This window comes from Dioscorea cayenensis, chromosome 12 (assembly GCF_009730915.1).
Source record: "Dioscorea cayenensis subsp. rotundata cultivar TDr96_F1 chromosome 12, TDr96_F1_v2_PseudoChromosome.rev07_lg8_w22 25.fasta, whole genome shotgun sequence".
Classification (NCBI taxonomy): domain Eukaryota; kingdom Viridiplantae; phylum Streptophyta; class Magnoliopsida; order Dioscoreales; family Dioscoreaceae; genus Dioscorea; species Dioscorea cayenensis.
In genome coordinates this window covers 11,874,472-11,901,150 of record NC_052482.1, presented here as the reverse complement: position 1 = coordinate 11,901,150, position 26,679 = coordinate 11,874,472, and the positions used below count along the sequence as shown (strand labels likewise).

The window sequence follows — 26,679 nt, the reverse complement described above, 5'->3', positions numbered from 1 at the left end:
AGGTCTAGCCGATTCTCTTTCTTTTGGAAAGGAGTTTTTAGCAGTGTGCCTGCACTGAGGGCGTGTATTTCTCATGGGATTCGTTCCGGGAGGGAAACTTCCTTTTGGAAGGATCCCTGGTTAAATGATGTTGCTCTTATGCTTATTTGGCCAGAGAATTTTTCTTCCTCCAGTCTTCAATACGGGACGGTACATGATTGTGCTCAAGTGTTGTCTTCTATCCCTTACTTAGAATTTTCTGGTATCCAGCGGTATATTGACCAAATCAATGCTGGGACCGACGGGGAGAGGGATATTAAAACTTGGAAGCTCACCAAAGATGGTGATTTTTCAGTTAAGTCTTTTTACTTATTTTTGAAGGATGAGGGGATGCGCTGCCCTGTGGCCAGGTTCTTCTGGAAAAGCAAATGTCCGAAAAAGATTAATCTTTTCAATTGGTTGGCCTAGAAAAACAAAATCCTAACACTGGAGAACCTCCAATCAAGGAGGTGTAATCGGATGCCTACGGCTACTTGTGTGTTGTGTTATTCTGGCATTGAATCAGTTGATCATCTCTTTCTCCATTGCTCTTTTGTTCGCCGCATATGGGATTATTTTACGTGTTTGCTGCAATTACCTGAACCACCGTTATCTTTAGTTACCTTGTGGGATTCGTGGAAGATGTCTGTTCGACACTCTCAAAGGGACATTGGGGATCTTGTGATTAAAGCTATGTTGTGGAATGTTTGGCTTGCTAGGAATGACTGTATTTTTAATGCCACGATTCTGCATGTCCATACTGTGATTCTGAGAATTGATCGTATGGTTTTGCTATGGTGTTCTTCATTTTCAGATCGCTCTCAGGAAAAGATGGCTAACTCCTTGTCTAGTATCCGCCGGAGCTTGGAGTTCTTGGGACCCCACGCTGAGGAGCTGTTTGAGACTCCGAGGACAGGGGAGACACTTTTGCCTAGCGAGGAGTAGGCGTTGGTTTGGTGGTCTGGGGTGGGAAGAGTTCTTCTAGCCTCCGTGAGGTTTTGTGTGGGTTGTTTTGTTACCACTGCTAGTGGTCCTGTTTGTGGGTTGGTGTTGTTTTTCTTTCTCTACTTTTGGTAGAGGCTTGTACTGTGTTGGTTTTTCTCAATGAATGTGGTTTATGCACTTTTTTTCAAAAACAAACAAACTCACCTTATCCGCTTGTAGACCAGCAAGTGACAGAGAAGGACTTCTCGTCCTTGGTGTTGACACCATTGTGTTATGATAAAGAAGAGGGCTTTGAGTTTTTCTTTGTTTTTGTTTTATTTTGTTTTATTATTATTTATTTATTTATTTATTTTTTGGAATCCAGGCTTAAACCAAATTAGGAGTGATTTGATGCAACAAAATCAAAGGATACCGTCACACATTGGAGGAGATTTTGTGATTGTTTTATTAGTTTCATTTAAATAGCAAGTTAAATTAGATTTGATAAGGAGGTAGTTGCATCTTAACATTGTGATATGATTATTTTGTTTGGATTAAAATTTCAAATTTGTGGCATCCATATTTATATGATATATAAACTTTTTAACTGATATCACTACAAGAAAAAAATGATATTTGTGACACATATATTTGCGACACATAAATGTGTCGCAGATTTACGACACAAATTGCAACCATTTGTGACAAAAAAAACAAAAATGTTGCAGATTTAATCAAATTGCGTCGCAAAAAAATGACCATCCAAGAATGTCGCCAATTTTGTCGCAAACTTTTTACACCTACCATGTAATGGTTTGTGAAACATATTGCGACACATTATTTGCAACGATTTATTGGCGTCACAAACTTTGTCGCAAATGTTGGCACCTAACATGCAATTGATTTGCGACGCTTTATTGGCGTCGCAAACTGTGTCGCAAAATTTGAATCCGTTGGGTTGAACTTATTATCAATTTTTATATCATTAATTATTTTTTATTATTAATTATTTTTTCCAATGTGATCTTGAGTGCCATGATCCTTTTAAAAAGGTTAAAAAGAAAGTGTTATGCATGAATTATAACCAAGTCCATAAACACTTGAAAATAAAAAACAATCACCACATATTTGCATATGCATCCTTTTCAAATTTCGATTATGTAATTTATTTTATTTGTATTTTATTGTATTTTTCGGTTGAGACTCTATATAAAATTTAATTTTTTAAAAATTAAAAAGGTTATATTGGATAGGTATTCCATTTTAATAAGGGTATTTCTCAAAGCTCTATTCAAAATAATAATAATAATAATAATAATAATAATAATAATTTAATTTTTTTTATCAAAATAAGGGATCCATTACTGTATATATAGCACATAAGCAAATAGAAATTTATTTTTTAAAAATTATAAAATCTATATTTTGTTATAATTAGGTTCATTTAAAAATTATTAAAAAAATAAAAAATCTTTTGAAATATTATTTTGTAATCTCAATCAAAAATAATATTGAAAAAAAAATGTTGTTAAAGAAATGATATCAAACCAAAAAATTTATAGCCTAGTGGTACTTAACCTTATTGTGGAAAACGATGATGAGTTCAAGACTCATTTGAAAAAATAATAATAAAGATCATAGATTGTGGGTGCACGAGATGATTAATCCCCAGCTCATGTTCATACTCTTGATATATAGTGTTTGTTGTTTTTATAAAAAAAATTGTCAAAATCTTATTTTGTATTTTTAAATTATTTTATTTTATTTTTATCGATCAACTATTCTTGGTATGAACACGGCGACAAGGTAATTTTTAAAAATTAAGGACAATGGTACAGAGAGACACAACAATAATATATATATATATATATATATAAATAACTTTTATAGTAACTCCCTTGTAATTATGCTAAAGAAAAAGTCTTTAACAATAGTAAGTAATTAAGTACACTTATATAAAAAAAACACTTCATATTCAACTTAAAAATAAATAACAATAAAATATAATATAAAATATATTTATAATACTATTAAATTTTCTATTTAAATTTGATATTTTACTTTATAATATCTTATAATAAATATTTATAAAGAGTAAATTGCAAAAGAGTCTGAACAAAATTTTTTTAAAAAATAATAATAAATCAACGGTCAGGATTGATGTTTGTGGAGAAACCCTAGATCTTAAAAGGCTTGGAACCTTGTCGGCCACCGTGCCTCTCCTCTCCGACCCTTGTCACCTCCGCGCGCAGAGCCTATCCCCCACCTTTCCAGCCCTCCTAACCTCCGCGTGCAGAGCTTCTCCTCCACCTCTCCAGCCCTCATCACCTCCGCGCACAGCGCCTCTTCTCCACCTCTCCAACCCTCATCACCTCCACGCGTAGAGCCTCATAAAGCCCCCCCCTCGAACCCCGCAGTTGGTGCCTCTGTCATCATGCACAGCACCCCTTTTCTCTTCACCACTCCACCTCCCATCACCTCAATTTCATCCTCTTACAAGCCGCATGCCGGCGAAAATCTCTACCCGAACCTCTGCAACCTAAGGTTAGACAAAGCCTCGTCACCAAAAATCTAGTTCGGCCATTTCGAGGGATGTCGAGAGGTGTCCAATCATATGAGAGGGTGTCGGATACAGTGTCCCACCGTGTCGATGGCGTATCCGTGTTGGACATCGGCACGACACCGGTACGTCGGCTGTTTTGTCGTGTCCGTGCTTCACAGGTTATTTAATGAAATTTTCAATAGAAATTAGATTTGATTCTTAGCTTTCTAATGGCGGTGATCTCATGTAATTTGGTCTAGTAGTCTGGGAGAATTTTGATGTTTAATTTGCATTGGTTGGGACTGTGGTTGCAAATGAGCTTCATGGAGTTTGCGAGTTCTAACTCAAAGTTTAAGTAATATCTTTGAGTTTTTATGATTTGAAGTTGTAGAAGACAAGTAGAGGAATCAAAAGAACTTTGAATCATGAAAATTGGTGAAGAAATGGATGGGTAAGACTTCATTTGAATGACATGGAAGTGACACAGATGAACCTCTCTTGAAGAACAATGTACTCAAACATTTGGTGGCAAAGAAATTAAACTCTTTTGTTTATTTCTTTTATAAATCTAAATTTCATTTGCATAATGAACTACTTGAGTTGTAGATTGGTAGTTTTATGGCAAATAGCATTTTTCTTGTGGTTTATTACACATAACTCTAGTTCAAAAACATTGCATTATATTAAGTGATACTTGTTTGACAATCAAAATTCTTGAATTACTGCATTGCAGGATTGAGCAAGGATCGGCATTCAATTCACATTCGTAGTGATGGACTCTTTCATAGACAAAGACCTGCGTAGGCGGGCAACCAGTGTACAACTTCACTGTATTGTCAACCTTTAGTTTCTCAGGTACTACTGCGCAGGTGGGCAACTACTGTACCACTTTGCCGGATTCTCAACCTGAGAAACAACCTTCAATTTGTCAGGTACTACTGCTACATTTTCAGGCTTTGCCATCTCTACCATCTTTTCCCTGGGCTTCTTCACTTCATTGACATTGACTAACACTGCACGTCCAACTTTTTTTCCCTAATTTGCTCGTCAACCTTATCGAATCAACAAAATCTCCAGTCACCACCAATTGATCATTGTTCTTCCCTTCGACACTAAAAGATTTGACACCTAGGAATTTTTTTTACCAAATTTGCATGTAAACAAAATCAATGAACTTATGATCAGAAACAAGAACATGAATCAATGGCTTCAGTGGCTGCAACTATTTTCATTGCTTTGATTTTGCATTTCTTACAATTCATATGCACCTTGATCACTATCTTTTGCTGCAATTCAATTCATGTTTATCAATTCTAAACAAAGATAAATGAAAAAACTTGATTAATTAAAAACATATATATCTATATATACGTATATATTATTATTATACCTTCATGTTTGATGCTTGAGATGGATGAAAGTAAGATCAAAGTTGTGAAGGAAGGTGGTTTATATATGAATGGGGTGAAGGTTGTTGCTCCAAGCTATCTAATTTAAACCACTCTAAAGACTTAATAACCATGTATGTGGAAATGCATGGCTATGATTAGTGAGTCAACGTATCATGATAGAAAGAAAGGAAATATTCACCGGGCCCTAATTCTTTTAAAATCTAAGTGGAAATATCCATGCTAGCAGTCTAAGTGATTCCCACCTATGTATTCCTTAGCAGCCTTTCAAATGGAAATCTAGGAAGTTTATTGTGATTCCCACCTATGTGTTGCAAATATAATCGGTTCCGGCCACTGTTTACGAATTTATGCAATGTATCTTTGAATATTGTGGCATTATGGAACATTTTGCATTCCCAATTGATTATCTATTAGTGATTCCCCTTTCCAATTGGTTAGTAGAGTTTGGATGAAGCTCACAGCAGCCCTGGGTTGCATGCTGCTGGCGGACCAGGATGATCATTTTTGGATGATCATTTTTTTGCAACACAATTAAGCATCCATGTTGATGGCGATTGTCGGATCGACGTTCGGCGGGCAATCGCGGATCAGGTGCTGCGCTTATGAAGGATTGAATGAGGGATTGATCCTGGAGGACTAGTTGAAGGAGTAGAGACGGGCGGAGAACTTGGAGCAGTGGGAGAAGCTGACGGTGTGAGCGCCGGAAGGGGCAATCATGTCGATCATCGAGAGGATGTTCTTATTGAAGATCTAGTTCAGGAGGTAAAGATCGAAGGTCGATTTCGGGAGGTTGCCAGCGACGCGGGATGCTTGTGAGATGAGGCCGTCTCACCGTCCGAGCTCAACGTTGAAGTTTGAACCGCCGCTCTTCCATGTAGGTGTTTGATATTATGCTTCAATGGAGATGAGATTGAGAAATGGGGGAAGAGGAGAGCTTACGAGGACGACGACGTCTCTAGCGGCGATGGCAAGGATGTCAGTGCAGGAGACAACGTTGGGGCAGACGGCGTCAACAGCTTGCTTGGCTTTGATGACGGTATCGAAGCCGTCGCCGGCAAGGGAGAGGTTGTCCAGTGCATCCTTCTCCGTGTCTCTGTTTGGTGATGCTATCATCACTGATGCATCACAAGGCTGCATTTAAAGGTCATTTTTTCTTTTTTTTTTTAATAAAATATTTTTATTTATTTAAATCATGCATAAATCTTCAGTATTTTTTTCATATTTTCTAAAAAAACTATTTTTTAGGTTCAACTGAGGCAGATAAGTGGTGATACAGAAATGAAATATAAAACTAATCAAACAATTGTATTTTATCCTCTTTGGTATGCATGTATGCTGTAGCCATTTTAGTTTGTTAGTCAATGGCTTCATATGAGAATAAGTTCATAACTTGGGATGCCAGCTGAACTCAAATGGTAAGATAATGAAGACCAAAAGAATATCATAAAATTAGTGGATAAACGAGACACCCAAAAGTGTAATTTAGCCGTCCTATACAACAGCTTGCAGCAACTCAACATTTTCTTAAAACATTAGGTTCTGTTTGTACTGAGGAAAATCAAACATGATGGAAATTTGCTTATTCTGTTGTTTTGGTTGAATGAAGAGCAACAAAACCAAAAGAAAGACTTGTCTTTGGATTGAAGAAAACAAGAAGAGAAACAACGCATTTTCTGAAGTTTTATGACATAATTTGCAATAATGGGCAGAATCACTTGAATCGAAAGAAGAGCATGGCATATCAACTACCTCAACGAAACAATCATGGAAGAAGAGCCTAAGAGTCGCCGGAATGGTGATGAATGTCTGTCTTATCTTGTTCGTCACAACCTGTCGAACAACGGCTTCAACACTCAGACATGTGAAGCTGTAGAAGTTCTCCACTAGTTGCCCTTCTCCTGTTTCTACCGCCATAAGCAGCAACACTGTAAAAAAGGTCGGTTTTCATAACTCCATCTCCAATACAATCTCTACTGGCTGTTAGTTTGTCTTGTTAGATATAAAGGAGAAGCAGAGCATGCTCTCAACGACAATTTGCACATAATTTAAGCAATCTAAACTTGGTCTAAGGGTAAGCCTTGCAAGCAAACCTAAGTAAACAAATGCCCCCCGCTTGAGTCAAAGTCAATTTTAAGTATACAATATTCCTCCTAATAAGAAAATGGCATGGTCTCAATCTCTTGCTCAATCATAAGCCTCTAGGTTTGGTTACTTAACTGCAGCTACTTTCCCATGTTTTGTTATGGTCTTGATGGCATCCATATGAGAGGATGTTGACATACCAACTAATACAGAGTGATTGAATTGTTTGTTTTGCAGCTTAAGGAACAAATAGACCATAAATTCAAAGTATGTTAGGCTTCACATGAAAAAAATATTCATGTGAATTCAGATTCACATGAATCTGAAATGAAGTTTCAACTCTTAAGCTCTTCTCTGAAAGTATACAACCATGGAAACATGCCTTGCAAAAGGACATCTTCACAATTTGCACCACTGAACCTGAAGTTAAATCCTCACCTCCAAAAGAACCAGCATTGTGGTACGTTTCCTTTTGATTTTTTTTTTCTGTTTGTTGTACTTGTTCTGCAATCTATTTCATTAATATCTTTTATCATTCTTCCAAGTAGATAGCTATTAAAGAAATGAATTGCAAAATGGTTTTTATTTTACACTAATTAAGCAAGATATTTGCATGCAATTAAAACTTAGCTCTTGCCTTTTGTACCTTTAACAGAGCCTACTTTAAAATGAAGACAGTACTGAATCAGTGTTGATGAGAATAGCAGTAAGAGTGGAAGAGGCAAACACAACATTGCGTTGTGGCTCAAACTAAACCATATATATATTTTTTTTTTGGGTAAGCTAGTTTGCATCCACATGACTCTCCTCTGCATGCCCCTTCCATTTCTACTATTACCTCTATTCCTCATTCTTGCCTTTCATTAAGCTTGATTTTGCCTATATAAATAGTGGATGTCTTTATTTCTCTAGTTTAGTATTTTGTATACTTCAGTAGTACTATTTGCTAAATAGTACAACTCCAAACTTAACGCTTGAATTGGTAGTACATTATGTACTGCAGTGTCATGGATCTAATTCACTTTTCAAAGACCATCTTGCTCTCTTTTTTCAAGCATTCAATTTAGCAATTTGGGTATTTGATGATTATTCTTGCTCGATAACATGTAATTTTTGGTTAATAATTGTCAATTAATCACCGCAGAAGACTTTTTTTTTGTTTTATTTTACCTTACAGTTACAGTCCCTCTGTTTAGTTCAGTGAATTTGTTGTCCATGAATTTTGAAAAGTTATTTATATAATTTTTTTTAATGAAAATAGTGATATATGATCTTGAGTGCCATGTTCCTTTTAAAAAAGTTAAAAAGAAAGTGTTTTTTATTATTATGATCTTTTTCAAATTCTAAAACTTGAGAAACTTTGCAAAGAAGGCTGCCGAAACTGTTGTTTTGGTGATTGATGAGGAAGGAGTAGAGTCCTTGATTGCAAAACTTCTTAAAGGAGCTAGAGATGGCTAGGTTAACTCAAATTGGTCTGAGTGATATATTGTTGTTGTTTATTTTCCCATTAATCTACTCATATGGACTTCTTGCTGGAGATGGCCAGGTACCTAAAATGGATTTCCTTGTAGATTTCTCTAGTTCTCTATAATGTATTCGTTGAACCAAGTGTTTGGAAATATTCTGTACAGGTGCAGATCATGTCCAAGCTGCAGAAAAGTACATTACAGGCTTGGATGCAAGAAGACTATCAAAATTCTTTGAGAATAGGTACATTTTGTTTGGACCCTTTAAGGTCTTGTTAGCCTTGTGCCAACTGCAGCTTGCAATCTTGGTAATATTTGCATTTTTTTTCACAAGATATAATTATTTTTCAACGACTATGCTACCTATTAAGTATAGATGGTAGATATTAGACATGGCCACATATTCATTGTGCTATTTAAGATATAGCCAATGAAGTGAACCTCAGGTTATTCAACTTTTTTATGTATTTATGTAGGAGCCTTACTAATATGGTCATTGGCTTCTTGTTACTGGTGTATTCTTGGTAGCTGATGAAACTAATCCTTGTCAGTTAGAAGCTAATTAGTGTTTTTAAGAGTATTATTCAGTGCATCAAGATTGGAAGCCACTGAACAATAGTGAACAAGAGCGGAAGATCACAAAAGAGTTTGACACCAAAAATTTATGGCAACAAAGAGTTTGATGGTGTGTCATGGATGAAGTAATGGGTTTATCTCTGGACTTTTTTTTTTATATAATTTTGTTGTGATTTTTCAGTTTGTGAGCAACCTCAACTTGTCGATGATATTATAACAAAATGAATGTGGTGTTTTGGATTATTACAATAAATACTTGGACTTTTACATTTTGTACTATTATTTTGTATTTGTTTGTTGTATTAGATGTTTGAACTATTATATTTTGTATTGCATTGTTATTTTAGATATTTATCGATTGGAATGTTTATTTTGAAAAATATTATAAAAGTTATTGTTCAGGATTGTAAATTAGGTTTTGAAACAGGTTTGTAAAAATAGTTAAAAAATTACTATAAATAATCATGATTATGGGTAATTAATTTGCGACATAATTTGCGACAATAAAATTGTGTCGCAGAATATCTCACCAAGATGCAACACAATTTGAGATACAATTTGCAACAATTGAAATGTGTCTCAAATTTTGTTGCAAAACATCGCACACATTTGCAACACAATTTGCGACGCAAAAAGTTTTGCGACAAACAAAATGGGTCGCAAAATTTGTTGCAAAAAGACTCAATATTTGCAACACAATTTGCGATAGATAAAATTTTGCGACAATCAAAATAAATCGCAAAGAATGTTGCAAAAAGTCTCAAATAGTTGCAACATTTATTGCGACACATAAATTGTGTCGCAATAAATTGTCGCATATCGTTGCAAATTGAATGGCAAATATTGTTTCAGAAAGTCTATAAATTGCGATTAAATTTGCAACATTTTTATTTTGTGTCGCAAAATTTTGCGACACAGTCTTCAAAAGTGTCACAAATATTTGCAATATTTGCGACATCTGAAACGTGACACATTTTATTGTGTCGCAGATTATGTTACAAATTGCAATCTATGACACAGTTTTGATCTTTCGTGTCGCAAATTGCATTTTTTATTGTAGTGTATTTCACTGATATACTAATGACACTTAGCCAGTAAATCATGTTTTTATTATAAAAACCAGTGAATCATGTCAACTACCACAAATTTTTTGTTTAAAAATTTAAATTTTACATATTATTAAGATGGCATGCCACATTAACCAAGATCCGTGCTATAAAAAAGAGGAGTGAATCTTGATATCAACAATTATGAATAAAAATATTTCATATTTATATATGTAAATTCAATTCCATCCGCAATCCATACCCAAATGATAAAAAGGTGAAATTATATAATTTTTATTTTATTAAGGCAAAATGGAATCCAAACTACATGGGCGCACAAGCATAAGCTATATGATCAAACTTTACAAATGCGATTATACAATTTGTTTATTTTCAACAGTATAATTAGACATGCATACAAAATCCACCAAAATAAATAAATAAATAAATAAAAAGAAAAAAAAGAAATGATAATTATTGCCCATCTAACACTGCCGAACTCCAACTAAAGCCTTTTGATAATCAATCTACCACTGCCAACCTCTAAAGAGTACACTAATCACTAAATATCAACATGGTAGGCAATCAGTTAACTTCCAAAGATAACATTTGACTTAGTTCGAAGTTAGGTCCAACCTCCAACAAAAGATCAACATGGTAGGTAATCAGTTAACTTCTAAAAATCAAGTGACCAATGTTAGGTTTGACCTTCATATTAAACCTATTAATACCTTCTTTCTTTCTCTGACCACAAACACTAATGTTCCAAAAAGAAATGGGAGACCTATGCCTTGATCTTGAATCAACAGTGTTATCCACAACCACAGACTCACCCAATGACTCTGCTTCTTCATCCTTCTCCTTCTACCAATCATCATCACCTCCTATTTCTCTCAGAGACATCACCCCTTCTTTCAAAATATCCATCAACAAACTCTCTTACAGCCTTCAACACAAAAGCGTTAAACCTCTCAACAAGATCAAGTCCAAGCCTGTTCAAGTCATCAACTCAGTCTCCTTCACTGCAACCAGCTCAGAAGTCCTTGCTGTAGTTGGCCCAAGTGGCGCCGGGAAGTCGACATTGCTTCGCATACTCTCTGGAAGGATCATGAGGTCTGAGTTCGATACCGAGGCTATTTCTGTCAGTGGCAAACTAGTAAAAAGCCCAGAGCAACTTCGAAAGATATCGGGGTTTGTCACACAGGAAGACAATTTACTCCCTCTACTTACTGTCAAGGAAACATTAATGTTCAGTGCCATGTTTAGGCTAAAAGATATGAGCCTAAAAGAGAAGGAAGAGAAGGTTGTAGGAATCATGCAAGAGCTTGGCCTTCATCACATTGCCAATAGCTACATTGGAGATGAAGACACTAGGGGTATATCAGGAGGAGAACGAAAGCGGGTATCGATCGGTGTAGATGTTATTCATAATCCACCAATATTACTTCTGGATGAGCCGACATCTGGCCTTGACAGCACTTCTGCCATGAATGTCATTGAACTTCTTGCGTCCATGGCAAAGACTAGGAGGCAAGCTTTGATACTAACTATTCATCAACCCAGCTATAGAATGCTAAGGTATATCTCCAATTTTTTAATTCTCTCTAATGGTACTGTTGCTCACTGTGGCACTCTTGCATCACTGGAGCAAACCATATCACAACTAGGACACAAAATACCTAGGCAACTGAATCCTTTAGAGTATTCAATGGAGATCATCAAGCAATTAGAAGATTATTCAGTGAAACACAAAGCTTCCATTGATAAATCTGAACATTGGAGTGCTAGTGATTGTGCAATCCAAGTGCTCAGGGGAAATGGACAGATGAAAATGAAGACTGAATATTGCCCGAGAAGAGATGAGATAACAGCATTATCTTGGAGATTTTGGAAGATCATATATAGAACAAAGCAGTTGTTTGTTGCAAGAACAATGCAAGCCATTGTAGGTGGATTTGGCCTTGGGAGTGTCTATCTCAACATGAAGATGGACAGAAATGGTGTATCAGAAAGGCTTGGCCTCTTTGCCTTTAGCTTAAGTTTCCTTCTCTCTTCGACAGTTGAAGCTTTACCGATATTCTTGCAAGAAAGAAAAGTTCTAATGCGGGAATCTTCGAGGAAAATGTATCGGCTTTCTTCATATATGTTGGCGAACACCATAGTCTTTGTGCCTTTCTTGCTAGCAGTGGCAATTCTATTTGCAGTGCCAGTATATTGGCTAGTTGGACTCAATCCATCTGCAAGTGCTTTCATGTTCTTCATTTTGATGGTTTGGATGATTGTGTTGATGGCTAGCTCACTGGTTCTCTTCCTAAGTTCAATATCACCTGATTTCATACTTGGAAACTCTCTCATTTGTGTCTTCCTGGGAATATTCTTCTTGTTTTCAGGTTATTTCATACCAAAGGACAGCATCCCAAAGTATTGGATTTTCATGTACTACGTTTCTCTTTATAGATATCCATTGGATTCTCTTATCATCAATGAGTATTGGAACATTAGAGACAAGTGTTTTGCTTGGGAAGATGATAATAGTTCCAAGTGTTCACTCAATGGTGGAGATGTTCTAATGGCTAGAGGACTTTACAGTGACACGAGGTGGATGAATTTGGGAATTATGTTCGGCTTCTTCTTGATTTATAGACTTCTTTGTTGGTTGGTTCTTGTTTGGAAGGCTTCCAAGACAATGCTCTAGAGAGTCTCTTAGTTCTAACTGCAAAGTTTGTTTTATGTTTGGTCCATTAGCAAGGTTATATTTAAATTCTATACGTAAAGAAGTAGTCTTGTATAGTTTATATATCTTTCATCTTGTGAAGAAATATTTTAAATTTGTTATCCTTAACGGATGATTGCCATCGCCTTCTGTATTTTCTTTTTCCTTCAATAGCACTATGGTTTACCCGCTTAAAAACAATAAATATACATATATATATATCCAATTAAATATTAACAATAATATAATGTTGTTTTCTTTCTACTAATAAAATATATAGGTGAAGAAAGTTTAACTAACGTGAAAGGATATATGGATTGTCCAAACAAACACTATGCTAGAAAAATATTTTAGAGGTGGTTTTCCAACTTTACAGGGTCAGTTTTAAAACTGGCTCTATATTTTTAACAGTGGTTTTTGTCCTATATTTAAATTGTCTCATATAAAATCAGCTCTACAGTTTAGAGTAGGTTTATAGCAACCGTTGAAGTAAGTTTTAGCTGGAAACGGTTTATTAACTAAAACTGTGATGAATATTTTTTAACATATTATTTATATACAAAATTATTTATAAATTGTGAATTTTTTTGATAAAATCTTTATATCCAATTATATAATCACTTTCTTTTGTTTAAATTTTAACTAATTGTCCACACATGCTAATAACATTAAACATAAAACAACAAACCAAATTTTTTTCAAATAAAAAAAAAACCATGATGATAAAAAAAAAATTTCGAAAATTATTTATAATGATGTGGTTTCAAATTAGCTAAAGTGTGAAATTTTGTGATTTTTAGTTATATCAATTTATGTCAAATTGTGCATAAAAGAAAATGGATATAAAACATAAAAAAATTAATTATAAATAAAATTAAATATTTTTATAAAAATTTAAATAATTTTGAAATTAAAAATATACCAATAAACCTTCAAATCCTTTCACTTTTGTCTTTTAAACATTTTAATGTCTCACATGACTAGCATGTGTGGTTTTTAAAAATGTTCGAATTGGTTTTATAACGAAATTAACCATAAAACCAAATGCTGATTCTCCTTGCTCGGCATCCTGAATACTTAGGGAGGTGTGATTTAATTTGTTCGGTTTTAAAAAAAAAGAAGAGGAAAGAGCTACCACCTTTGAAGTGTGAAGCTACTCTTGAAAAGTTTGATACTTGTATATGCTAATGAGAGAAAGAGCTATCTTCTAGGGATGTGTGAAATCTACCATTTCTTTCTTTGTAAAGTTTAGTTTTAAAATAAGTAGTAAAATCCACAATTATGAAAATGTCTTTGAATAACTAATTCTTTCTTAGCAGGAGTGATTGTTGAGTTGAATCATACACATACAGATGGAACACTTTGAATAGGGTGTGCTTATACTTGCTGCAAACAATTATGAATATATTATACTGGTTGTCATTTTCAATTTACACTTGAGAGTTTAAGTTTTTGGGAGCTTGAGATCAAGCACTTATCTTCCTTATCATCTTTTTTTCTTGAGGACAAGCAAAAGTTTAAGTGGGTGGGGGGGCGGGGGTGATGAGTGCATTTTATATAGATATTTATATACCCTATTGTGTGTTTTACTTATCCTTTTAGCATGTTTTTATGATAAACCGATGCTACTTAAGATATGTTTGCTAAATGTTGCAGATAATTATGGTTTGGACCAAAAGGAGTGAAAAGAGACTAATTCTGAGACAAAATAACATTGCAATACAAGATTAAGGATAAGCATGGTCAGAAGCACTATCGGAAGCACGAGTATCCTGAGCCCTATGCGTTATACTAGAGTTTATACAAAACTGAGAAGCACGGTTTCACTACCCCTAGCACCATCTTGTTGAGAAAGCACGATTGGTAAGCATGGGTGTGTTTACCTTTGGTTGAGATCCGCAAGTGCATTGGTCGTCAGGTAAAACCTCTCGCGTAAGCACGAGAGGATCGTATTCCCAGGGGTTCAAAGAGCTGCTATTACTTTCCTCTAGAAGACACTATCTAGTCTAACAAAAGTAGGTTTAAAACAAAATAAGAAAACTATAGACAAATTGGACTAAGGCACACCACATAAACACATTAAGGAAGCAAGTAGCAATGAAAGAGTGAGGTCCCTGAGCGAGGATCCCCTCAGGACTACTAAAGTTGGACATATGATAGAATTAAACAAACAATGGTGTTTGTGGGCAAAGAGACATCCTAAAGTAGGTTACCTCGATGGTCACGGCGACAACCCCTAATCCTATACTAGTATTGGGTCAGAATTACTTCCGCCCAAATCCTCCTATGATTGCATTACGCTTAGGAAAATCTCTAATTATGGTCAAACATAATACCTAGGTTCATCCCCAATGGTTGGAGAGGTACAAAATACCCGATGGTCATGGCGTATTCATACACGAATCCTTTCTAAGCCAAGTGTATCTAGTACATGGGCGATGGTGATGCAACCAAGTACAACCTAGAAATCAAACCACAAAGTTCTCATGCAATTTGATACATCAAAGAACACAAAGCTTAAACCACAAAGCAAACCAAATGCCATAAATGTAAATCACAACATCCATATAAGCAAGTTCATGCCAAGGTTCACCAGATGCCCGATGATCTTGGGAGTCTAGTTCAACATAAATATAAGAAAGATCTCAAGATACAAAACAAGCATGAGTAAAATCATAAACAAACTCCCTTAGATTCATCGACTAGAAAGTGGTGATGAGGACTTGTTGAACCACGCCAGTATGCTCTTTGATGATAGATCTGCCTTTTCTTGCCTCCTTGAAGCCCTAGGTGATGATGGTGGAGAAAGGGTGGCTAAAGACCCTTCAATGATGTCCTAAGCCTTCTTTTAAACTCCTCTCGGGATGGCATGTGGTCGGCATACGGGCCGTGAAGTTTCCAGTCAATTGCCAAAATTCACGTAAGTTAATACAGTGAATACTACAGTAAACATCTACAGTACTGTATTCGGTGTCTTCACGGCCATATGGCTGCCACTATAAAACTCCAAACTTAGCATTTTTTTCAAGTTTTCATTCTATAGGCTGCTATAGGGGTGCTATAGTGCTTTGGCTCTAAAAAATGCCGTTTTCGGTGCTGATTTCTTCTTGAATCACGTTGTCGAACTCACCTAGGCTTCTTTTATGCCTGTAATACAAAATAAACCAATTTAGGCCATAAAAGGGCATCGATTCATCAAGAAGTACATAAATTATACACACACAAATATGTATAAAATACATACATTTAGGCATTTATCAACCCCCAGGCATTTTGCTTGAAAGCTCTTGGGAATATCAACATGGTCACTATGCTCCTTACACGAGTGTGCTCTTAGAGAATAGATAGTAAGCATGGGCATGTTTACCCCAGTGTGATTTACTAGTATTGTGCCAAAATTAATTCCCAGGATCTGAAGTCTACTATAGTCATCAACACGGCCATCAGCAGGGCTGTGTTTACATTTGGAAAGGGTTATTTAAGCCCTAAAATTAGATTTCAAGAGGATCTTCTTCTCTTTTTCTGGAGGCGTGGGTTAGGACAGCTGTCGGCATCATTCATGGCTTGATCTGGAGTGTAGACAAGAGTGGAAAAGGAAGATCGTCGGTGACAACCATTGTCAAGCCTTCTCTGATTTGATAATGAAGCAAGAAGGGAATTTGATGGACAATGTCTATTTCTTTTATTGCTTTCATATGATTGATTGTAAGACTATGAGATGCTAACCATCTTTCGGTGCTTCTGATTATGAACCTTGACTTTTAATGTTTTAATGTTAGTGATATTAATTCTTGAGTATTCTTGTGGTCTCCCTTTTGTTCATATTGTTTATTCATCTTTGTGTTGATTACCTTGTTGCATGTTCATAGTTAATTTAATGTGGGTATTGCTGATAATCGCATGAACGTTCATTTTTCGTTGCTAGTTCCCAGTCGATGAAATCACAATATAAGTTGCCAGTTAACCTTAGATTTCCCTTTTGTTTTCTAGAGAATAGATTCTATTCATCTAGCTAGGGCACACATTAGGGAAGGGGTTGAGTCTTCTCTGAGCCTTGAGTGAGGACATATGTTATCAAACCCTCCATAGGTGGTTACCCTGGTCCAAGAAGAAGCTCTTGAATTATTGCCTAGTCATTGCATTTGTCAAGGGGATTAGTCCGGGCCACTATCCTTCCCATTGCTATCTCTTCAACCCAAAAACCATGTATCTTCTTCATTCTCTATTATTTTCTCTTTTAGTAGTTTAATCAATTCAACCCAATCTTTGAGTCAGCTAGATATTATAAAATGAACAAGTATTGAGAGCTATTCTAGTTCCTGTGAATTCGACTACTGAATCCTGTTGGGTACATTTTACTAGTTATACAACCCCTGCACTTGCGGATATGCAAGGGGCATATCATGGCGGTATTTGGTAAGTGTTATATTATACATATTATATTGATTATCTTTTACACATAAGTATTCCTCAAGAGTGTTTTCATTGATAATTAGTACGTAGTTTGTTCTATTTATGCTCTCAAGACAAAAGAAGCACAACAAAAGCTAGAGGAATGAATTCGGTAGGAAAAGAGGACCAAAAGCATCAAACAGAAAAATACATGGGTAAGGTACACGCCTGTGTACCCTTCAGACATTGCCAAGATAAGCATCTAGAGACATACACGGGCTATTCACATAGCCATGTACATGACCTGCATTCACCAAACTAAAGTCCTCCCGAGAAAAACATAGCTGTGTGAATGATGTTGATTGCCTCCCCGCAAGTGTACGGGATTGCCAAGTAATAACTCATGTAAAGATATGAGGATCGTATTCCACGGGGCTAAGCATCTCATATTACTCCTTCTCAGCTTATTATCTAGCCTAACATCTTAAGTGAAGGGATTTACTTTACTAGATGCAATTAAAACTGAATACAAGTTTAATAACAAATTAGAGAGAACAAGCAATGAGCAAGCAAGAATAACAATGAGATACAAATGCCTATGGATGCGGATTCCCATCAGGGGTTATCATGATACATGGATGATGAACACAAGATGCAAGGGTAATTTGGACTGAGAGATTTTTAGATTAGAACAACCCCAATTTCTTGGCATGTTGAACCCTAATCCCATATGAATGTTGTTAGGAATTTCTTCCAAATCCATATTCCTATGATTGCATTAAGAACCAGGAAATCTCAAAATAGGAAAAACTCGTCCTAAGTTTACCCCTAAAACACGGAGGGCTACAAACACCCAATTTCTTGGCGTGTTGATACAAGTATCCCCTTTTAATCCATTTACGATCTAATAAATGCGAGTAGGTCACATCTACATGTATAACTCATAAAAGAACCACGGATTTCTCCTTAGTGCAGCTCTTAGTATGAAAGCAATGGATTAAATCTCAAAATAATCCAAGCATGGAATTAACAAAAAATCATCCAAAATACATGATAAAACCCCATAAGGTTCACCAACATCTGGTGGCCTTGGGGGTCTAGTGTGTCATCATACCACAACAAGCAATAAAGTCAAGTAAAACACAAAGAAAACTTATAAATGACACTTCCTAGATGAAAATGGTGAAGGAGGAGGTTGAAAATGTGCCGAATGATGCTTCCCCCACCAATAGAATTCAGAATGATGCTTCCTCTAGCCGCGGGTCTCCTTCCTTCAAATAGTTGTCGATTTCCCCTTTGAATGATGATGTCTTCTTGCCTTGAGAGCCCTTGACCTTGCCCTTGGATGATCTTCTTGTTTCCTTACCCTAATTCTTCTTCCTAATGTCGCCCAAGTCTCCCAAGAAGTCTCCAAGAAGCTCCCTCCAAATCTGTCCAAAAGTCCCTCATTCTGCCCTAGAAATCAGGATTTATACCCTTCACAGCATACGGGCCGTATGCGGCCGTATGGGGGCCGTATGGCACTCTTTTCATTTCATGGGGGGGTACATATGACCTTCATACGACCTTCATACGAGCTGTATGGGGGCCGCATGAAGTGCTGGACAGGCTGCTTCAAATAATCCCACTGCTATAATGTTTACTACAGTAATATCACTATAGTAACTCTGTTGTAGTAATTTCAGGACTGTTTTCTTCTTCTTTTTGCGTAAATCATATCGTCATGTTCTCCATAGCTTTCCCGTACCCTATAAAGCAAATAGTACACGATTAAGCACAAAACGGGCATCAATCCTCAATAAAATACATGCAAAGTGTATAAAATACATATAAGAAAATACCTACATTTAGAAACTTATCAAGTATCCCCACACTTAAGTGTTGCTTCTTCCTAAGCAAACAACTCATGAAAATCAAAGAGACTGATAAGTGGCTAAATGTATTACCTCGGGCTCAAGCAAGTATAAGAATCCAAAAGCAATGGATAATGATCAATCGATGTTGAGTTACAGTCAATAAGCATAATAAAAATACCCTGTCTCACCCCTAATATGTCTGTGCCGTGTAAGTGAATCTTTTATCTAATTTGCCCTGATCTGGTCTAGCCCAAGGACTTCAATCAGTACAGTTCTAGATGCTAATCACTCCACATACAAAGAATACTAAGTCTTAAACTACTAAGTGCTACTTTAATGGCCAAGTAAGATCCTTCTAATTCTATAGCTTGAAACTGAATCCTCTTTCTTCTCAAAACCTCTAGTAGGTAATCAAAAAGATCAGTAGGGTTTTTATTTTTATTTCATAATTCATCCTTTTTTTTTGAGCCCGACTAACGTAGACTGCACCAAAATCATTTTGAAATCTTTCTGGAGGGTGCACATGCTAGTTAGGCACAAGAGCCACCCAACTACTCGATTACAGTCTACATAGACGCATTTATGCTTTTGTAGCAGAGTAATACTAACATAGACTCATTTTTTTCACACACTCATCCTAGATCACATCTTCAGAGTACTCTACATGCCACAAAACTAGGATTAGCTCAACAAGACATAGAAGTTCTTAAGAATACATTAAAGGATAGAACTTAGTGTTCTAAGGCCAAGTACTTAAAGTAGTGTGTTAAGCATACAAGAGAGTTAGAGTAGTCACATTGGCTATTCCTAGGGTATCGACAGAAATTCAGTGTATAAGATAATACTAGGGGTGAATCAGGATTCAATAAAGCATAAAAACAAGTAACTCACATCAGTCATTAATCCAAGCAAAAAGAATCTTAGAAGAATGAATAAAGCCATCGTAGGTAACACTAGCATATAAACAATGGTCCTAATACATTAAATACACCCATTCCAACACTTACTGTTGTACATTGCCCTCAATGTACACTAATCATGATAAGCATGCTAGATGAAGCAATGAAAATAATAGAGGAGGGTGAAAACGAACTTCCCCAGTTCATCTTGTGCTCGTCGTGGGGTATGACTCGACAAAAGGTGTGGTGAGCAATACATGTCTTGTCCAACCTCCATTTCAAACTAGAAAAGCTCACCAAATTCCCTTAATGCCCATTCCAAATGGTTTTGTTTTCAAAATATCATATTTTTCTTGATGATGTGCCAAGTTGAAGACAGGTTCCTCGAGTGTAGGTGACGGTGTGGTGTTTCTTAGGTGTCTGGAGGAGAGCCTTTTGGTGTTAGGCATTCCTACAACAAAGATAAACTTTGATCAAGCTTCGAGGGATTCAAGATAAATAAAAAAAAAGATACAAGAGATAGGGGAAAATGATGAAAAACAAGGTTTAGTGGCCATACGGCCGTATGGGCGCGGTATGGTCACTATTCATGTGGCAAGAGTTTCCCCATATTCCTGAAATCGAAATTTTTTTACATATATTCAAATGGAAATCCATCCATGACATTCAAATCATCCAAACCAAGAAAAATTCTTGAAAATTCCACACAAAAACTACAAGAATGCAAAAATAATGAAAAAGAAAAAACTAGTGCATCAAAGAGCATAACGACGAAATCTTGAGAAAACTTGAGTTAAAGTTGAGGAAAACTACTAGATCAACATCTCCAATGGATGAGGAGAAGTTTTAGAAGAAAAAATATTAAGATTCGGCCAAGAAATGGGTGAGAAAGAAGAGAACAATTTGGTAGAAAAAGAGAGAAAATAAGAGAATCGAAGAGAGAGAAGAGAGAGATGGTTAAATTGGCAAGAACCGGGCCATGCGACTCCTATGCAGCCAGTATGGGGGCCGCATGGCATGAGAGGCTCCTCTCGGTGTTCTGGATGAGGGGGCAGATGGCTCCCATGCAGCCCCATATGGGGGCCGCATGAGGCTCACCCAAGCCTCTTTTTGGTACCCCAAATGGCACAGACGGCCTCCATACGAGTTGTGAATGGCCGCATGACTAAATTATGCTATCTAAACCCCAAAATCCTGCTCCAAATGATGAAATAATGATACAACAAGCTTTGAAACTTCTCCAAAAATGAATGAAATGAATAAACCCACGATCTAGCACATAAAATAATACCAAAACATGAGTTTCTCAAGAAGTTGCATGATTAATCCATGATAAAATTGATGAGAGCAATGTGCAAAGTGTGTATGCATGAACTTACTAAAAAAAACAAGCTTAAGAAATACAAAAAGTAGAAATGAACTAAGACCTAGAATACAAAAAATGCAAGAAAACACTTCCGAATGCTTGGGTTGCCTCCCAAGAAGGGCTTGTTTAGCGTTACGAGCCTGACGTACCTCCTCACTTACCTCATGGGGGTTCAAAGAGTTTGAAGCACCCTCCTGGTTGCCTTTGGTGTTGTTACTTCTCGGTAGATTCAATGACAACAATGAAAAAACTTCGAATTGTTCATGCGTAGAGAGGGGAGAAAAATTTACCTTCCCTCCGTGAGATGTGGGATGATGAGGCTTGGTACCTTTCTTTTTTCGCCCATGAATTTCCCTCCACATTTTCTTCAACATTGATTCTTTTTTTACTTTTTTCTTTGGCATTGGTGGAGGTCACCTTCTCCTTTGGTTGCTTCAAGTTGCAAATTTGAGGGTGGTAGTGGGGCTCTTCTTGTTTTTCATTCCCTAAGTCCTCCAAATACTCATCCAAATGATTTATCTAGAGCGCCTCCTACACACAATCAGAAATTAACCTATCAGTTTCATCAATGAAGTAAAGTGTGTCATCATGATCTAAAGAGTGTTTCATGGCAGTCGATAAAGTGAACACCAGTTCTTCTTCTCCGACTCTCAATGTTAATTTTCCTCCTTTTAAATCAATTAGGGCACCCGAGGTGGTAAGGAATGGTCGGCCAAAAAACAATGGTGTCTCTACATCCTCATCGATGTCCATGATGACAAAATCCATAGGAAAGACAAATTTGTCCACTTGGACAATTACATCTTCAACAATCCCACGAGGTTTTCTTGTTGATCTATCTGCCAGTTGCAAAGTCATCCTTCTGGGCCTTAACTCATCCAAGCCAAGTTTCAAATACATGGTGTAGGGCATGACATTTATGCTAGGCCCTGAATCTGCTAGAGCATTTTCTTGGACTCCACCTTCAAGCATCCACGGGATTATAAAACTTCCCGGATCCTTCAACTTTTGTGGAAGTTTCCTTTCTAAGATGGCTGAGTAATTCCCTGTGAGTGCAACCGTACCTTCCTCCTCTAACTTCTTTTTGTTCGTAAGGAGCTCTTTTAAAAACTTGGCATATTTAGGCATTTGGGTCAATGCTTCCACCACCGGAATGTTTAGGTGGAGTTGTTTGAAAATGTTGATGAATTTTCAAAATTGAACATCCTCCTTGTCTTGCTTCAGTCTAGCCGGACAAGGGATTAGAGGCTTGTACTCAGATGATTTTGACGGTCCTTGTTGTTGGGGCTTATCATTTCTTCCATGACTATTTTCTTCAATGTTTTTCTTAGCTAGCTTGGGGTCTTCTTCAAGGGTTACCCCACTTTCCTTGACACTTGGGTCAACTTCGATCCTTGTCTCAACTTGCCTCCTGCTTCCAAGGGTAATGGCCTTCAAATGCTCCTTCAGATTATCTTTTGTGTTACTAGGAAGACAACCTAATGGCCGTTCAGAATTCACCTTTGCGAGTTTCCCCACTCGATGCTCAAGTGAATTTACAAAAGCTGAGGTTTCTTAAAATAGAAGCTATCTCACTGAACTGTGTGGCGTGCTGAGTGAGCTGAGCATTCACCTTGCTAAATTGTTCATCCATGCTACTAGTTATGTTATTAAATCTGGCATCAGTATTGAGCATGAACATGGCTAGAACCTCTTCAGTAGTAAATTTCTTCTCAATAGCCGGTTATTGAAATTGAGATCCTTGGGGTGGTGCACCTCTTTGTTGTTGACCTTGGTTCCATGCAAAATTTGGGTAGTTCTTCCATCCTGCATTATAAGTTGAGCTGTACGAGTTTCCTTGATTTTGTTGCCCCCCAATATAGTCGACATTCTCAATGGAAGTAACAGAGAAGCTAGCAATAGGACATTGGGCCGCACCATGCCCACCTCCGCAAGTGCTACAACTCAACACTGATTCTGACCTTGAACTACTGCCCATAAGAAGATCAAGCTTTCGAGTTAACACATCAACTTTTGCGGCCAAGGCATCATTTCTACTCACTTCATAAATTCCTGCATTCTTTTGTGAAGATCCTCTTGAGGCCCAATGTGATTCATCGCTTGCCATAGACTCAAGTAATTGCTTAGCCTCATTAGGGTACTTGTTGCTAAGGGATTCAACAGCCGCGGCATCAATGAGTTGGCGAGTAGCATAGTTCAGCCCATTGTAGATGATCTGTACTTGCATCCATGAAGCAAAACCATGATGGGGGCACCTTCTAAGGAGATCCTTGAATCTTTCATAGGCTTCAAACAATGTCTCGGATTCCCATTGTTTAAATGCCGAAATTTCTTGTGTCAATTTGCCCACTTTGCTTGGTGGAAAATACCACCCAAGGAATTTCTCAACCATATCCTTCCATGTTTTTATTGACCCAGGACATAGAGATGTAAACCAACGATATGCCCTATCTCTCAAGCTGAATGGAAATAGCCTCAATCAGATAGCATCATTCGACACCCTATTTATCTTGAATGTAGAGCAAATTTGAAGGAAGCGGGAAAGGTGGCCATGCACATCCTCATTTGCATGACCATTAAATTGAACCGAGTTTTGGACATGCCGATTGTACTTGCTTTAATTTCAAAATTATTTTATGCCATGGATGGTGCTTGAACACTAAACTGATCACCCAAGAATGGAGGTCTTTTATATTCGGACAAAGTGCTTCGCTCTTCGGCCATGATTGAAGACTCTCAATCATCAATTTCAATGTTTTGTGCACCTAACCCTTTACCAACTTCTCTCAATCTCCGATACAAGGTTCTTTTAATTTCACTATCTGGTGTAATCAAAGTTGATGGACATGTCATGCACAGTACCTTGCAAAACCAAGAAAGATGGTAGAAAGTTAAGAAAAAGAGAAAAGAAAAGAAAAGAAATGATAAAATGAGTAAAAAAAATGAAATGGCTAGAGTAATAATCTAAAAGTTTCCTAGAATTCCTTAAAGTCCCAAGAAACGGCGCCAAAAACTTAATTGCTTCCCCGCAAGTGTATGGATCACCAAGTAATACCTCGTCTAAAGACACGAGGATCATATTCCACGGGGCTAAGGATCTCCTATTACTCCTTCTCGGCTTATTATCTACCCTAACATCTTAAGTGAAAGGATTTAATCTACTAGATGAAATTAAAACTAAATACAAGTTTAATAACAAATTAGAGAGAACAAGCAATGAGTAAGTAAGAATAACAATGAGATGCAAAGGACTATGGATGCAGATCCCCTTGATAGGTTATCATGATACATGGATGATGAACAAAAGATTCAAGGGTAATTTGGACTGAGAGATTTCTAGATTACAACAACCCCAATTTCTCGGCGTGTTGAACCCTAATCCCATACAAATGTTGGTAGGAATTTCTTCCAAATCCACATTCCTACGATTGCATTAATAATTAGAAAATCACAAAATAGGGACAAACTCATCCTAAGTTTACCCGTAAAAATGGAGGGTGACAACGCCCCTTACGTATGTCCCACAAGTGCATGGGTTTGTCGAAGTAATAAAATCCCAGATGAGTGGGGTATCGTATCCACAGGGAGTAGTGAATAAAAACACTTAAATTGTTTCTTAACTAAGTGAAAGATGAATAGTGATATGTATGACAAGATATAAAATAATAAAAGTAAAAGAACAAGAAAGAGAGCACAAGTAAAGGACAAGGTAAGGCAATCTATATAAATGGGGTACCCAAATATTGTTCCGCCTAGGAAAATCATTTCAAGTGCAAGAACCCTCTATTATACTTTCTAACTGATGCAATAATGAGTCATGGAGATCCTTAAAAACATGGTCCCAAAGCTTAGGTCAACCATGACTAACTCTATACATGTCCCGAGGAGAAATTGAATATCCTCTCAACCTTGCACTCGTATAGAATTGCAATGAGTTCTAGGGATTCCAAGTGACAAATCCTCTTCCTAGATGTAGACTTAACCCTTTGGTCCAGGTGGAAGGTCTCTAGCCACAATGAAGCTCTAGGTGCTAAAATCACTTCAACGCTTCACTCCGTTGCACCCGCAACTAAACCCCAGCAGAAGGTCATCCTTTATCCCATTCACTCTTCTATGATCACAAAAAACTTGAGGAAATGGAGGTAGAATAAATCACACTATAGGGGAAAGGGGACGCTCCACTACCTCTCGACTCACCCTCTCAACCCTATCCATTCTATCTTTGTCTAACTCTCGTGGTGTGTCACTCACTCACAATGGTTACCAACAAGAACTCTCAACCCTAGTATCACTCTGAGGTAGTATTCATACAATCAAGCATTCAAGATTGAAACTCAAATAAAACATCAATTAATTGAAAGCATCATAAAAAGGTTCAATAAAACGGATACGTCCTAGGGTTCACAAATACCCAAGTACCCACTAGGGGGGTCTAGCTCTCCATGGAGCTAATTACAATAAATTAAATCAAATGTAAAAGCAAAGAATCCATAGGAAACCCCCTCGATAGTCGTGGCGATGGTCTTGTGGAGAGTCCTTTACTAGTCAAAGGATCCCTTTGTCCGATCTAGGATACACCTCGCCTGGTCGTTGCCGATGAAAGCTCTCCCACTAACCTTATTCCAAATGGAGCGCGATGTTGGAGCCGTAGAACATCTCCCAGTCCCTGGCCAATACCTCTCAAAACCGTTACTATTGTCCTTTCTCAAGTTGGGGAAAAGATGGAAAAAAGGATACTGAAATCGGTGCTAAAATCGGCCTTAAATAGGACTGGAATTATGAATCCACACGCCCATGTGGGCGCCCTAGTGGATTTTTCTCACGGGCGTGTGGAATTTCCACACGCCCGTATGGATTCTCTGTTTTCATCTTTCTTCAGCCGGTTGTGAACAGTACCTACTGTAATGTTTTGCTACAGTGGCCTGCTACAGTACCGTCCCGAAACTCTCCCGAATCCATGTTTTCATCGAGGTAATATAATTGGGCACACGTTTACATCATAAATCACTTTGCTTCTTCAATAATGGACATGTTGGTGGAGATCTTGCTATACATGTACAAGCCAGAATGCTTGAATGTGACTGCCCTTGTGCCCCTCCAAATCGTTGTGCTAACTTGAATACGAGGAGGTTCGTACACATTCCCGCATTTTGAAACCGACTTATGTCTTCACGTTTGAACCTTCTCAAGATTTTCTCCAAATGCTACATTTACGTTCCATGTTGGCTTCTTTCTCTAATATTTGGTCTCACAACCCTTTCTGCATGAAAGTAACATAAATACACACATATTAGCGTTAAAATATGATAAAACTAATGCTCATCATAAGGAAAGAATACTTCATATCCTTATCACACAAGCACTTATCAGAGTGCTACCAACACCCG

General features: G+C 37.1%; 1 protein-coding gene, 1 long non-coding RNA gene, 1 other non-coding gene and 1 pseudogene across 3 annotated transcripts; 3 read left to right on the top strand and 1 right to left on the bottom strand.

Annotated features, from left to right (window-relative positions):
* Positions 1-3,167: 3,167 nt before the first annotated feature.
* Positions 3,168-5,472, top strand: LOC120273000. Its single transcript, XR_005540484.1, has 3 exons — positions 3,168-3,663; positions 4,218-4,416; positions 5,338-5,472. It is a non-coding gene; the product is annotated as an uncharacterized LOC120273000 (long non-coding RNA).
* Positions 5,409-8,093, bottom strand: LOC120272999 (annotated as a pseudogene).
* A 2,748-nt stretch (positions 8,094-10,841) lies between these two features.
* LOC120273398 (ABC transporter G family member 23) lies at positions 10,842-12,946 on the top strand. The gene has a single exon (XM_039280025.1). The coding sequence runs from the start codon at positions 10,842-10,844 to the stop codon at positions 12,759-12,761; it is 1,920 nt and encodes a 639-aa protein (XP_039135959.1). The 3' UTR covers positions 12,762-12,946.
* Positions 12,947-23,529: 10,583 nt separating this feature from the next.
* On the top strand, positions 23,530-23,636 carry LOC120274303. The gene has a single exon (XR_005540832.1). It is a non-coding gene; the product is annotated as a small nucleolar RNA R71 (small nucleolar RNA).
* Positions 23,637-26,679: the final 3,043 nt, after the last annotated feature.